Source organism: Callithrix jacchus, chromosome 2 (assembly GCF_049354715.1).
Source record: "Callithrix jacchus isolate 240 chromosome 2, calJac240_pri, whole genome shotgun sequence".
In the NCBI taxonomy this organism is placed as follows: Eukaryota; Metazoa; Chordata; class Mammalia; order Primates; family Cebidae; genus Callithrix; species Callithrix jacchus.
The window spans coordinates 20071190-20085506 of record NC_133503.1 but is presented as its reverse complement, the minus strand read 5'-3'; the positions used below and the strand labels follow the sequence as shown (position 1 = coordinate 20085506).

At 45.0% G+C, this 14317-nt stretch overlaps 1 protein-coding gene across 8 annotated transcripts in view; it reads right to left on the bottom strand.

Annotated features, from left to right (window-relative positions):
• Window positions 1-14317, bottom strand: part of CYFIP2 (cytoplasmic FMR1 interacting protein 2) — a 140203-nt gene that overhangs the window by 84156 nt on the left and 41730 nt on the right. For 4 of the 8 annotated variants that reach the window (XM_035283382.3, XM_078358596.1, XM_035283381.3 and 1 more), the window contains exons 9-13: window positions 11481-11585; window positions 9517-9608; window positions 7580-7697; window positions 4871-4990; window positions 4239-4364 (exon numbers count right to left, since the gene is read on the bottom strand). In XM_035283382.3, the coding sequence (XP_035139273.1) occupies window positions 4239-4364; window positions 4871-4990; window positions 7580-7697; window positions 9517-9608; window positions 11481-11585 (561 nt within the window). The remainder of the gene's footprint in view (window positions 1-4238; window positions 4365-4870; window positions 4991-7579; window positions 7698-9516; window positions 9609-11480; window positions 11586-14317) is intronic. The other 4 variants (XM_078358598.1, XM_078358605.1, XM_054249104.2 and 1 more) reach the window with 1 other exon arrangement.

The window sequence follows — 14317 nt, the reverse complement described above, 5'->3', positions numbered from 1 at the left end:
GCCCATCCTGAGGAAAGGAGGCAAGTATCTATGCAGCTGCTTTGCCTATTACCCAGTGGCAAGTTTAATGAGATGTAGGAGGCATAGGAAGACTGGTGTGGCCTTGGGTGAAAGCCACTTTCTCTAGTCCAGCTTTATCAGCAGTAAGTCTGAACCTTTGATTCCACTGGTCTCTGACATTAATTTCTCAATTGATTCAGAAGGCATGTGGCGGATCATCCACCTCACAACTGCCACATGTATCACACCCATAATGGCATGTTCCACCTTCTATACCAGACTGGAAACACACAGGACAAGGTCCAGCTATGCTGTGCACACCCAACTGCCAGTGTCTGTGCCCATGGCGGGCAGACAAAGTTTTTGTTGAAAATGAACAAATAAATGAATGAATAAGCTTAGACCCTAAGCCTCTTTTTTTTTCCCCTCTAAAACTTAAAGAAAGAAAAATAACATTTTTAGATAGAACTCGTATGAAACAACTCAGGAGGTGATGGTTTGCATTGGCACCAAGAGTACAACAATTTTGTTGGCAAGAGGCTTTAGTGCAGAGCAATAATGGGAGAGAAGCATTAGAGGACTGTTAGACCATAACAGAATCTGGGCTACTGGCTACACATGTAACTAGGAGACGTTAGGATAAAGGAAGGAGCAAGTAATGAAGATGTCTCAGAATAACTCCAAACACAGGAGTGGGCAGGCCTGTTGGATCTAACAGAAAATCTTTGCAACTCCAGACCAGGCAAAGAGTTCTTAGCTGAAACCCCAAAATCACAAACCACCAAATAACTGATAAATTGGACTTCAGCCAAATTTAAAACAGTTCCTCTTCAAAAGGCACCTTTCAAAAATGAAAAGGCAAATTACTGATGAGAAAAAAAGATTTGCAACATATATTTGACTAAAGACTTGTAATCTAAAATATGAAATGAATTCTCACAATTCCATATTAGGAAGACAGAAACCCACTTTTTAAAAAATGGGCAAAAGTTCTCAATGCTTCATAAAGGAAGGTACATGAATGGGATCCAAGACAGGAAGGAGGTAAAGGGAATTCCCAAGATAATAACGAGGAGAATCTTGGATCCACGGCTGGGCTGCTCTTGGGACAAACCGTGCAGACGGGAAAGAAGACGGCTTGCAGAGGAACGGCTCCAAGAAAAAACAAACACCGAAACTCATCAAATGCCGACAGGGACGGACTGTTTCTAAGGAGTTGTACAGTTTGTCGGTATGTTGGGGGTTGGCTTTTTGATGGACTCATAGAAAACAAAACAAAACAAAGCATTGCAAATTCTATGAAGAACAAAAACTTGTGCAAGAAAATAAATGTATTCACATTAGATCGTGTGGCTCAGTGATGGATGACAGTTACTTGGTCATAATAATAATAAGGTAACTATTGATTTTACCAAAAACTGTGAACTTACCACTATGGGAAGATGAGGGAAGGACACCAGGTGTGTTGCGGGGATGGGAGGCAGGAAGGAGAGAGCTATAGCCTCATTCTCCAAAGTAGAAAATGTCATAAATTGAAAAACCAAGAAATAGTCTCCTAAGCCTGTTAGAACTAGGGAGGTAAGTACCCCGAGGAATCACTTAACAAGTCTAACGGTGTTTCCCATCTGGGGACTCAGAATGGAGTGACTTGGTGCAGTTAAGTTACTACTTTTACTCTGTTTTACTACTAAAGGCCACACTGAACTACTTTTCTTTTTAATTTTTAAACATATTTTATGAATGCGATAAAAATGATAAAACCTCTCAATGTATAGCAAAGCAAGGACTAGAAGGAAATACAGTGACAAGCTCTTGATGGCTGTGTTTGGATGATGACAGGAGGCTGTGGCAAGGTGAAGGTAGGCGTGGGGTTGGGGGAGCACCTTCTAAATCACTTACAATGCGTATGCATCCCTTTTATTAAGGAAATAAGTGCATAAATAGTTTTACAAAGTTGCATTTACCCTCTGACTGTCTCACTTGAAATAGCCTTGAGGATGACTGTCTTCTAGTAATGAAGGCCGCAGAACTTTCTTCCAGCTTGCCCATGAGCAATGGAAGTGCCAAGAGGTTCGGGACCACTCAGAACAATGTCAAATGTGATTACGATTTTTCTCCTTTCTGAAATTATGCCACTGAGCCTCAGTCCTTTAATGTGAAGCTTGGAGAGAAGACGCTAACCTCTTACATTTGTATGACCCTTCAACTTTTCAGGGCCCATCTACATTCATTATCTTACTTGACAATTATTGTTTGATTCTCCACAATAACCCTGGAATGGGGCATGGGAGAGATTATTAGCTTCATTTTACAGATAAGGAATCTGAGGGTCTGAGAGCTGAAGTGACCAGAGGGCCCAGGGGTAGGATCCAGGTCTCTGATTTCTAGATTAGTCTCTTATAGCTTTCAAATGATCCTCAAAGAAACAGCTGTCACTCACAACATAGTATAAAAGAAGTTTCCTCCCAAATAGGAACATCATTTTGTAATCAAACAAAACACAATACAAAAGGTTATAAATCAGACAGTCCTGTTTCCAGAAATTACTACTGTTCGTGGTTTGGTATACAACATATTTATGTCCTTCAGTTTTGCACAAATATAAAAAGCATATTGTATTTTGGTATAAGTGGAATCATTCTACATGCTGTTCTGTTTTTGGTCTAAATGTCTATATTTGGATTTTTATTTTGTGTGTGTTGATATATATATTTAGATATATTACATATTTCTTTACGTATTTAAAAATATCCACTTTTATGTGTATATGCATATTTATTTCTAGATATAGTTTTGCTTCTTCCCTATAAGCATTAAAACTAGACATGCTGTTCTTTAACTGTTTCTTTTTTAACTTAATGATATACTGAGCATAGCTTTCCATGTCAGTATACCTGTTTTACTTTTTATTTTATTTATTTATTTTTGGGACAGTCTCATTCTGTCACCCAGGCTGGAGTGCAATGGCACAATCTTGGCTCACTGTAACCTCCACCTCCCAGGTTCAAGCGCTGCTCCTGCCTCAGCCTCCCAAGTAGCCGGGATGATAGGCGTGCACCTCTATGCCCGGCTAATTTGTTTTTGTTTTTTTTTAGTAGAAATGGGATTTAACCATGTTGGCCAGACTGGTCTCGAACTCAGGAGACACCTCAAGCGACCCAACTGCCTCAGCCTACCAAAGTGCTGGGATTACAGGCGTGAGCCATGGTATACCGCTTTTAGAGACTGCATAGTATGCAATGCTATAGCTGAATCTTAACTTCCATACCTGATTCCATATTGAAGAACATTTGTTTCACATATTTTGGTATTATAAACAACACTGTGATAAATATCCATGTGCATATATCTCTGCACAGTTGGCTTAATTCCTTGGGATTTATTCCCAGAAGAAGGACTTGGCCAACGGGTATGCACATTAAAAACGTGAGTACATGTAATCAGATTGCTCTCATAGAAAGCCTGTAAGATGTAGACTGACCACTAAAGACACAAGAATGTCTATTTCTCGCACTTTAACCTGCGACATGCATCACCCATCTGTCAAATCTCCGCTATCCTGATTGGTGAACACTGCATCCCGTCTTACTCCAATCTGTAGCTCTGACCACCAATCAGTTTGGGCATTTTTCATACCTCTTTTAGCCATTTGTTTTTCTTTTGTTTCTTCTGTTGGCTTCTTTGTGCCCATTTTTTTAGGGGAGTGGACATTTTTCTTTGGGTTTTTTTTTTGTTTTTTTTTTTTTTTTTTTTTGAGACAGAGTTTCGCTCTTGTTACCCAGGCTGGAGTGCAATGGTGCGATCTTGGCTCACCGCAACCTCCGCCTCCTGGGTTCAGGCAATTCTCCTGCCTCAGCCTCCTGAGTAGCTGGGATTACAGGCTCGCACCACCGTGCCCAGCTGATTTTTTGTATTTTTTAGTAGAGACAGGGTTTCACCATGTTGACCAGGATGGTCTCGATCTCTTGACCTCATGATCCACCCAAAGTGGCCTCCCAAAGTGCTGGGATTACAGGCGTGAGCAACCGCGCCCGGCCCTTTGGGTTTTTAAGAACAGAATGAGTTTCTAATCAATTCTGAGTAACAGCATAACTTCTGACAGATTAATTTAGATGGGAGGGCAGGGAAGACCATGCAAATTAGGGCGACAAATGCTGTTTTCTTGCTTGGAACTACTCTGGAACCACCATAAGCTGCGGTCTCAGGGAGGGAGGGAGATGCAGGAAGTCTGCACCTACCTCAACAAAGGCAAATTTTTCCTCACTGGTGTAATTGTAGCGTGTGGCTCTCTCGTATTCCTCTGCAGTGCCAGGGCAGTCCTTATTGCAGAATTTGTCTGTGGGGTGAACCAGCTTCCAAGAGTACTGGGGAGAGTGGGAACAAACCAAATGTCCATCAACTGATGCTTGGACAAACAGAATGTGATAGATCCATGCAATGGAATATTATTCAGCTGAAAAAAAGGAATAAAGTACTGATTCATGCTGCAACATGGAAACACTTTGAAAACATCCAAAATGAAAGAAGCCTGATACAGAAGACCATGTATCATATGATTCTATTTATATGAAACATCCAGAATAGGGAAACCTGTAGAGGTAGAAAGCAGATTGCTTAGGGCTAGGGAGATGAGAGGGGAGATAACACAGGGCTTCTTTTTGAAGTGATGAAAATGTTCTATATTTGACTGTGGCTATACAATTCTGTGGCTATACTAAAAACCAATGAACCTACACTTTAAATGGGTAAATGGTATTGCATGTGAATTTTAACTCCATAAATCTGTTAAAAAGAGAGTGCTAGGGAGAGATGAAGGCAGATTCCAAGGAAAGGGAGGTCAGTGTGAGGCCCTCTGCCCTGGGACACCTACCACCTCCATGACGTGGGCACTCCACTTGGATAGAAGCTGCAGACCCCGCAAGGCTAGGTCGAAGAGCTCGCGATACTCCTCATCCGACTTCTGGCTGTCCAGCCCCGAGCCCGTCACCACCTGGGGAGCATCAAGTGTCATACTCACCATCTCTGCACCTGACACTTTTATATGTTATCTCATTAACTCCCTCAAGAACACTGTAGGGAAGGGCTATTATTACATCTCCTTGACAGATAAACTGAAGCTCAGACAAGTGCCTTGCTGAAGGTCACGTGGTTTATAAATCACTGAAGGCTTGGGTTCAGGTGGTGATGCCACAGCCCCATTCATAATCACCCTGGAGTATCACAGGATGGCACCTTTCAAACTCTGATGCATTCACAGCAGGAAGTGCACACTATATAGAAACTCAGAACATACACCTACATAGAGCTATCAAATACATGTATGCAACAATATGTTTTTCTTTTTTTTTCTTATAGAGACAGGATCTCACTGTGTTGCCCAGGCTGGTTTCCTGTGCTCAAGCAATCCTCCTGCCTCAACCTCCCAAAGTGCTGGGATTACAGGTGTGAGTCACCATACCCGGCCTCAACAGTATTTTTTACAAAGCATTTTTACTCTTAATATATAGGATTCCTTCTGACTTTCTATTCTATATTTATATAAAAATGCTAATCACAAACCACTAAGTTGATTTCACAACTCATTAGACATGACTCACTGATTGAAAGACAATGGATAAACATCTGTATAATACCCCACAATGACAGAATATGTGTGTATGCACACACATACTGTGTGTGTATATATACATATGTACATATATATATACATACACAGCCAGTCCTCATTATTGGTGGATTCTGTATTTATGAATTCCCTTATTGGCTAAATTCATGATGATTTCTCAGTCATTTGCAGACATGTGCCCACTCCCAGCTGAAGTTGGACAAAGTAACTGCCTTCTTGTTTCAGCTCTCACACAGTAAACAAGTATCTTTTTTGAAGTGTATTTAGTGCCATGTTTTCTATACTGTTGCACTTTTTACTCACAATTGCTCAATTTAAAATGCCCTCCCCGCTACCCCAAGCTTAGGGCTAATGTGTTATATAGTATTCCCCCGTGCAAGAAAGCTGTAATATGTCTTATGGAAAAAAATATATCTTCTAGCTAAGCTTCGTTCAGGCTTAAGTTATAGTGCTATTAGTCATGAGTTCATGAATCGACAATAGAGATCACATAAAGTGTCTTTAAACAGAAGTGCTTATAAAACAAGGTTACGTATTGACCAGTTGATGAAAATGTGAACAGAGGCTCACAGGGCTGTAACTGAGATTCCTCCTTGGAGCAATGATTCAGTATTTGCTCATTCAAAGTTCATGGCCACTTTGTAGAACTACTGTGAAGAATGAGAATTAACATGTACGGAGCATATAATTTAAAAAAAAAATATTTGACCAGACTCATTCTTAGACCACACCAAAATTTGGGTAAGAATTAAGAGCTCTGGCTGGGCACAGTGGCTCATGCCTGTAATCCCAGCACTTGGGGAGGTTGAGCCAGGAGAATCACTTGAGTCCGAAGTTCAGGACCAATCTGGGCAATATAATGAGACCCTGTCTCTATTTTTAAAAAAGAAATAAAATACTAAAAAAAAAAATTTTTTTTAAGAGTTCTAGCACTCAAAATAAGTTGTTCCTGTAACTTCAGTTCAATTGATTGGTACATATGTTTAGAAAGCTAAGGTCTGGGCTTGACCTTGGTCCATCTGGGCCACGAGTCTAATGGCCACAAGTCCTTGCATTTGTCAGACTGACCCCACTTCAGATACATGGCTGTGATCAAAGACATGTCCTGGGCTGCGGTTTGGAAGGTACAGTCATCATGGCTGCCGGCCACATGGTGGAAGCAGTGAGCACACATGGGTCAGTGCACACTCACCGACGAGTGCTATGTAGTAAGGGAATCTGAGTCAGGGGACCAGTGTTTATCAAACAGCATATTCATTCATTAGAAGGGTGTGTATGGGATGAGAACCCGAAGGATACCCAATCTTAGCTGGTTCTGGGATGATGGTAGGATTTTATGTGATTTTTCTCTCCTTCTGCTTATCTGTGTTTTTTCCTGAGGTTTGAGCACTGATCAAGTCTCCATTGGAAAAAAAAAAAAGTTTAGAAAAAAAGAAAAAATGAAATGAAATGTAATTATTGGGATTAGTGGAGATTTTTATGGCCTTCATCTGCCCCTAAGTATATTAGAGATCTTTTGTACAATGATCATTTATTACTGTGTAGTTTAAAAATATTTAGGTAATGCTGAGTACAAGTGTTTCGTTCGCTTGCCATCCAGCGTGGAGGTGGTTTGCATCATTTATCATGTACAGGCAGAACTAACCATCACCCTGCTTTTATTGTCTTCCATATCTTTTAATCCTCTCAATGAACCTTACATGATAGATACTGTTGTCGTTCTCATTTCACAGATAAGGAAACTGAAGCAAAGAGATACTGAATAATTTTCAAAGAGCAGCGGCACCACCAGAATTCACCCCAGTCTGCCTGGCTCTAAAACCCATGCTCTTGGGCACTTTACCCTCTTGTCTCCCTCCTACTTTCCCGTGGGTCTATGTTCTTTCCTGGCTGCTCCTTACCCCATCTGGCCCTGGGCCCATGGGCCTGCATCCCAGCACTCTACATGCTCACCTCACTGTTGCTGTAGCGAGCGAGCTCAGAGATGAAGCGGATGTGGTCATCCCGGATCTGAACCATCTGCTCACAGATATTGTACTGGGGGCTGATGCTGCTCTGGGTGCACGTCCACCTGGGTAGAAAATTATGGGGTCGGAGAGGGTCCCAGTCTCAGGTGCCTGGCTGGGACAGGCATTAGCTGCTCCTGGTGCTCAGTCCACATGGCCAAATACTGAGGGTGACACCACATGGTATCCCAGCAGCCTCAGCAAGAGAGCCTGCTAAGTCTAACACTGTGGAAGCTTCAGGCCTAGTGGGACAGTCCTTCCTCCTCTTCCTGGGGGCTGGCCTCATCTAGGACCCAACTGCAGCCCTTCCAGATACCTGGTCCACAATACTTACCAGTAATATGAGAGGAGAGGGATCACAGCTGCTCTAGGGCTACAAAGGGCTGGATCCAAGCACGGAAAAAGCAAGGGGGCAACCTCCAAAACCAGCCTACCCACTCTGACAGCACAGACACTCTGAGGTTGGAGCTGGCTTTGGGGGGCCTTTGGGCTGGGACTGCGGAAATCTTAGTGTGTCTGTGCCTCTTTTCCAACAGTCCCCTGGCGACACGGAAGCACACTGTGTGAGGGAAGCCAGGGTCACTCTGAGACTTGGGGGTGGCCCCTCCCTCCACCCACCCTCTCCAACTCTCGCCCCCTTCTCTTCTCTCTCCACCCTCTTTCCTCCTTCCCTCTGCCTCTTTTCCACTCCTTGTGAAAAGATGTCATTAGGAAAACCATCCTAAGTCAGAGAGGAAAGGAATGAATGAACATCTTCACTCTCCATCCCCAAGAGAAAAACGACCACTCCCTTCACCCTCTTCTATCCTCAGGTGCCGGTGACCCAGCAGACAGACTAAGCATGAGCACCAGACAAGGCAGAAAAAGATGCTGGGGAGAATTTACTCTTTCAGAAGGGGCCCTGATGTGGTTCTCACAAGAACAGCAGAACAGTAACAGCCTTCCTGAGGCTTCCCTTCAGTATTACTCAGAGAGCTATCTGCAGAGAGGGGAGCACATGGCACCTCACAGCCTGCCCTGGTCACTCCCCCAGCCTCTGCTCCCAGCCAGCTTCAGCTGGTAGAGAAGTCATGTGGGAAAGAGTGAGGAATGAGCTCAGTATTCTCCATTCCCTGCTTTTCCTGCAAAACCCCCTCACACGTTAGCAGCCAGGGTGATGAAGGGACTACATTAGCTTTCCTTTGGGACACTCAGTTGCAGGGGCTCCAGGTGGATGCAGTTCAAGGACACCCCATTCATGTCCTTTTAAGATGCTAATACACTCGCCCTCGAGTAAAGGATGGCTGGTTCCCCTCTGTGTGGAAAAGCCACAACTTCTGGCAAGACGCACACAGAAGGACCCTCCTTCACAGCCTCAGAGACCAAAGGAGCAGCCGAGGTTGGAGCCCCAACTTCAGTGAGGCACTGACACCCCAGGCATTTGCATAGATGACCTAGAATCGTGGTTTATAAAGTGACTGAAGGTGAAGCTGCCCACTCACTTCACATCCACTCCACGAAGTACTGAGTGCACGGTCACCTAACCTGAGAGGATCGGCGTGAGGAGGAAAAATGCCACCTCTCCTCACTGGACCACTGAGGGCTGGCCACTCCTCCAGGGAAGGAGGTGGACTCCTGCTGTCCTGCTGAGGGGACATGCAGGTCACTGCTGGGCTGGACAAGGGGCATGGCTATGCTCTGAGCCCTTTTGAACCTGGCAGCAAAGGGCGGATACAAAAGGGCTCAGAGCACCCTCGCAGCTCCCCTCCGGCCGGCGCCTGTGTTCTGATAGAATCCACCTGCCCAGGGCTCTGGGGAGGGAGGAGGGGCTGAAGTGGCCCCTCGGCTCCCTGCCCGGGCTGGGCATCCTCGCGGGAGCCGAGAGACATTACGGCAGGCACTCACTTGGACTTGTTCTCTTCATAGTGAGCACTGGTCTTAATGTATCTGGCCAGCTCTATCTGCATGTCGCCGAAAAGGGGCACCACCTGCAGCTGCTGCAAAGGAAGCAAACACAGCTCGTGAGATGCCAAGGAGGGGCTGGGGCGGCCGCCTTTGCTGCCACCACACTGGGGGAGGCAGGCCTGTGTGTGTGCCTGGGGGATGACCCCTAGTTTCTGCTTCCAAGGATGCTACCAGGTGACTCTGAAAACAAAAGGAGCCCCAGCCAGGGTGAGGTCCTCCCCTGACTCCAGCCAACTCTGTGTTCCAAGCAACGGAGCCTAGGAAGGGAAAGTAACTTGTCCAAGGTCACTCAGCCAACAGCATGGGTGAGGCTGAGGACCAGATGGACAGCTACCCAGTGCAGGGTCCTTTCCACTTGAATCTTCCCCAGCTTAAAGCATCCTTGTTGCTATGAATTCTGGGCTAGAAGCAGGTGTCTGAGTGCCGTTGGTCTTCCAGAGAAAGTCTGTACTTTCATGGTAATTAAAACCATGATAATACCTAACACCAGAGGGCAGACAACTCCCAACCAAAAACCAGGGCAAATGGTGGGGAGGCTGGTGTTATTAGTACTGTGTGCTTCACCTGCACTAGGTACTACACCAAGCACTTTAAAAACAGTATCTCAAGCCATAAAATAGCCTGAGAAGTCCGTACTATTATTATTCCCATTTCAGAGAAGAAGAAACTGAAGCTTAAACAGCTTAAGTGATTTTTCACGAAGACCAGCTAGAAGTCAAGAATTCAGGATTATATAACCCAGGGCTCTGAGTCATCGATGTAACCCCAAACCCACTGAATCCTCCAGGGAACCCTACAGAGCCGGCACCCTTGGTATTCACACTTTTCAGACTTGGAACTCAGTTTCAGGGTGATTTAGTGACTTTCCCGAAGTCATCTAGCTATTAAGTGGCAGAGCCAGACTTACACCCAGGCCTGCCAAGGGAGAGGCTGTATTCTCTGCTACCCTCATCTCGTTCATGCTGACTTAGGGAAGATTTTCCAAGGGTCTCCTCAAATGAGCCCTATTTTCTTTTGGGACAACTCTAGATAAAGGTTCCACCCTTGAAAACAAGTAAAGCCACAGCGCAAAACATAAGTGACATGTTCCTTCTCCTTAACCTTGAAGAGTCAGTGGGACTCAGGCCCAATCCAGTGCCCTCCACATCACACGACTAAGGAGTTTTGCTGTGAATATTCATCTGGGCTTTCCCATGTCTGACCCCTCAGGCTTCCTCCATGCCTGCAGTGCCCAATGCTAGAATAAATTGAGAATATGGAAGTTAATTCCAAAGTGCAAGATTACTTTGCAAAATCCTAAGAAGCTTAGTTTAACTGCAAAATTTTTAAGATCTGGGGCCAAAAGATTAACTCTCAGAGACACTGAAATTGAGTGTATGACAGACATTGCTGAGGCATTCTATCCAGAGGAACGGGAAAGCTGGGGTGGCCCCTAGTGTACCAGGTGAGAGGCTGTGATTTTGCATATGTGAATCAATTTTAAATCCAGTCTTTAACCATTCTACTTCTGTGAGCTCTGATTTATACTGGAAATTAAAGCAGGTGCTGTCTTCTGGGATGCACCTCTTTAAGTGACAAGGGACTTCAGGGGGAAAAAAACACAACACAGCATTCAAAAAGACTCACAGGGCCTCCTCCTACCCAAATCCCAGCTGAATCCTGAAACCTGGAACTATGCACGACTTTCATGCAGCATCCTTCCAGAGAGCAAATGCCTCTCCCAACGGCAGCCGGAGGCCCTGCTGTTCTATCTTCCTCCTCTTCCTCCTCTTGGGAGCTCTGGAGTTACAGCTCAATTTTAAAAACAAACCCATGGTTTTCTGGCTAATTTCATTCCTTTCTGCCAAAAAATCTTGGCTCTGGTAACCTCAGCCCTCTGCCCAGCCCCAGCCCCAGTTGCTGACCTTAAAGAACTTATCAATTTTGCTAAGATTAATTCTCTTCTTGGCATCCAGTTTGTAAATGTTACTGACATTTCCATCCATCAGGTACAGGCCAAAGCCCATCACCTAGAATGAGAAGGGGGCAGAGCATAGAAACTAATCACATCCACTGGAAATTTTTTTTTTTTAAGATAGGTCTGTCTATGTGACATACACACACACCCACCCTGTAGAGACACACTATATTATAAAAACCTATGCATCTTTAAACAAAGGCAGGAAATATAAGTCTAATTTCAATGAAATTTAGTCTATTATCATGGCAGCTACTTCTTCAGCCCTTACTATGGGCCAGAGTCTGCTCAGAGCTTTAATAAGCCTTATTCTCTCTTGAGTCAAGTTCTCTGCAATAACTTTATTCTATAGATGAGGAATTGCAGACACAAGGAGGTTAGACAGCTCTCCAAGGCCACATAGCTAAGGAGCGGAGAAAGGAGCTGAACAGGATCTGTTGACAATATTTCTGCATTTAGATTTTTCTGAGAGAAAGGGCTGCTCCTAGCTCCTTGCTGTATCCCAGGATGTGGCACAACACAGGCATCTGATGAATACTTGAACAGTGAGTGAATGTCAAAGTATCCACCTCTTTCTCCACAGAAAGGACAATGTAAAGGTTTCCAAGGAGCTGCTGGTGACTTTGTTTTTATTATTATACTTTAAGTTCTGGAGTACATGTGCAGAAATGGCAGGAATTTTGCATAGGTACACACATGCCATGGTGGTTTGCTGCCTCCATCCCCTCTTCACCTACATCAGGCATTTCTCCCAATGTTATCCCTCCCCAACCTCCATACCTCCCACTATCCCTCCCCTAGCCTCCCACCCCCCAACAGACCTCAGTGTGTGATGCTACCCTCCCTGTGTCCATGTGTTCTCATTGTTCAGCACCAGCCTATGTGTGAGAACATGTGGTGCTTGGTTTTCTGTTCTTGTGTCAGTTTGCTGAGAATGATGGCTTCCATATTCATCCATGTCCCTGCAGAGGACACGAACTCATCCTTTTTATGGCTGCATAGTATTCCATAGTGGATATGCACCACATTTTCTTTATCCAGTCCTATCATTGATGGGCATTTGGGTTGGTTCCAGGTCTTTGCTATTGTAAACAGTGCTGCAATGAACGTATGTGTGCATGCGTCTTTATAATAGAATGATCTCTTCCTGAATTTGCCCTCTGAGTGAGCTGACATTCTTGATTTCAATCCTTTTAACAGTCTCCTGAATGCTGGCTTATTTTGTTCCTTTTAAAATATATGCAGAAGGGGGCCTGAACAGCTGTGTGACCATGAGAAAGTCACTTCTCTCTGTGCCTCTATTTCTCATCTGACATGAAAAGGGTGGACCAGGGGACTGTTAAGGTTGCTTCCCCTGTGGGAAGCGTTTCCTTTTTTTTCTTTGAGATGCTCTTGCTGTTCCCCCGCCACCCCACCTGGGCTGGAGTGCAGCGGCACGATCACTGCTCACTGCAGCCTCAACCTTCTAGGCTCAAGCAATTCTCTCACCTCAGCCTCCTGAGGAAGTATGACTACAGGTGCATGCCACTACCCCTGGCTAATTTTTGTATCTGTCTGTAAAGACGGCAGCTCACTGGGTTGCCCAGGTTGATCTCGAACTCCTAGGCTCAAGTGATCCTCCTGCCTTGGCCTCCAAAGCACTAGAATGACAGGCGCGAGCCACTTTGCGGGTGTACTTCGTTCTGCAGGATGAACTTCACCCTTTTCTGTATAAGAGCAGACAGTGCCCATGGTGGCATCTGAGTTCACTGACACAAACTACCCATGTGGCAAAACTGTGTGAGGGGGAAGATTGAAGAGGGTGGGGAACAGAGAGGGAAGAAGGCAGGGAAGCCTGGGTGTGGGGACTGGAGACTTTGAAGGCTGCGTGAATACTACTTGGTGGGCTGGAATGTAGTGATTTAGCTTGCAGAAAGTTACAGCAACTGCCCAGGCTGAGCACCAGGGGTGAGAGGGGTGTGTGAACTGTGAGTGGCTTCTCTAGATTTCCGATGGTCTGGAGGAAGCCAGGGTAACAAGTCTCAAAGCCACCCAACCCTGCAAACTTAACTGAGGTGCTAAGACATATAAGACAGGAGCACCAACACAGGGCTGGGATTCTCCGAACAGCGGGAGAGACACTGAAGGAGAAAAAAAGGAAAAACCACCAGAATGCTGAGAGGTGAGGATCTGGCACAGAATCAAAAGGAGCTCTGCAGCATGTAGAAAGAATAGGAGAAGGTGGCCGGGCGCAGCAGCTCACGCCTGTAATCCTAGCACTTTGGGAGGCCGTGGCGGGTGGATCACGAGACCAGGAGTTCAAGACCAGCCTGACCAACATGATGAAACCCCGTCTCTACTAAAAATACAAAACTTAGCTGTACGTGGTGGCATGTGCTTGTAATCCCAGTTACTCGGGAGGCTGAGGCAGGAGAATCGCTTGAATCAGGGAGTCGGAGGTTGCAGTGAGCAGAGATTACACCACTGCACTCCAGCCTGGTGACAGAGTGAGACTCCATCTCCAAAAAAAGACAAAAAGGAATGGGAGAAGCCTGTTCATGTCAGTGCTACAGCAGCTGTGGGGTGTAAGTTAGAGACAACCTAAGCTAACAATGGAATAACAGCTAAGGAAGGCTCATCGAAATCACATTATTTCGCAGCAGCATAACACAGCCAAATAAATTAGTCACATGAGACAAAACGGATACATGGTCATACAGACTGCGAATTTTGAAAATATATAAGCAGAGGAAAAAATGCAGGACATACATAAAAATGCTGAAAGTAAGCCAGCTGCAGTGGTTC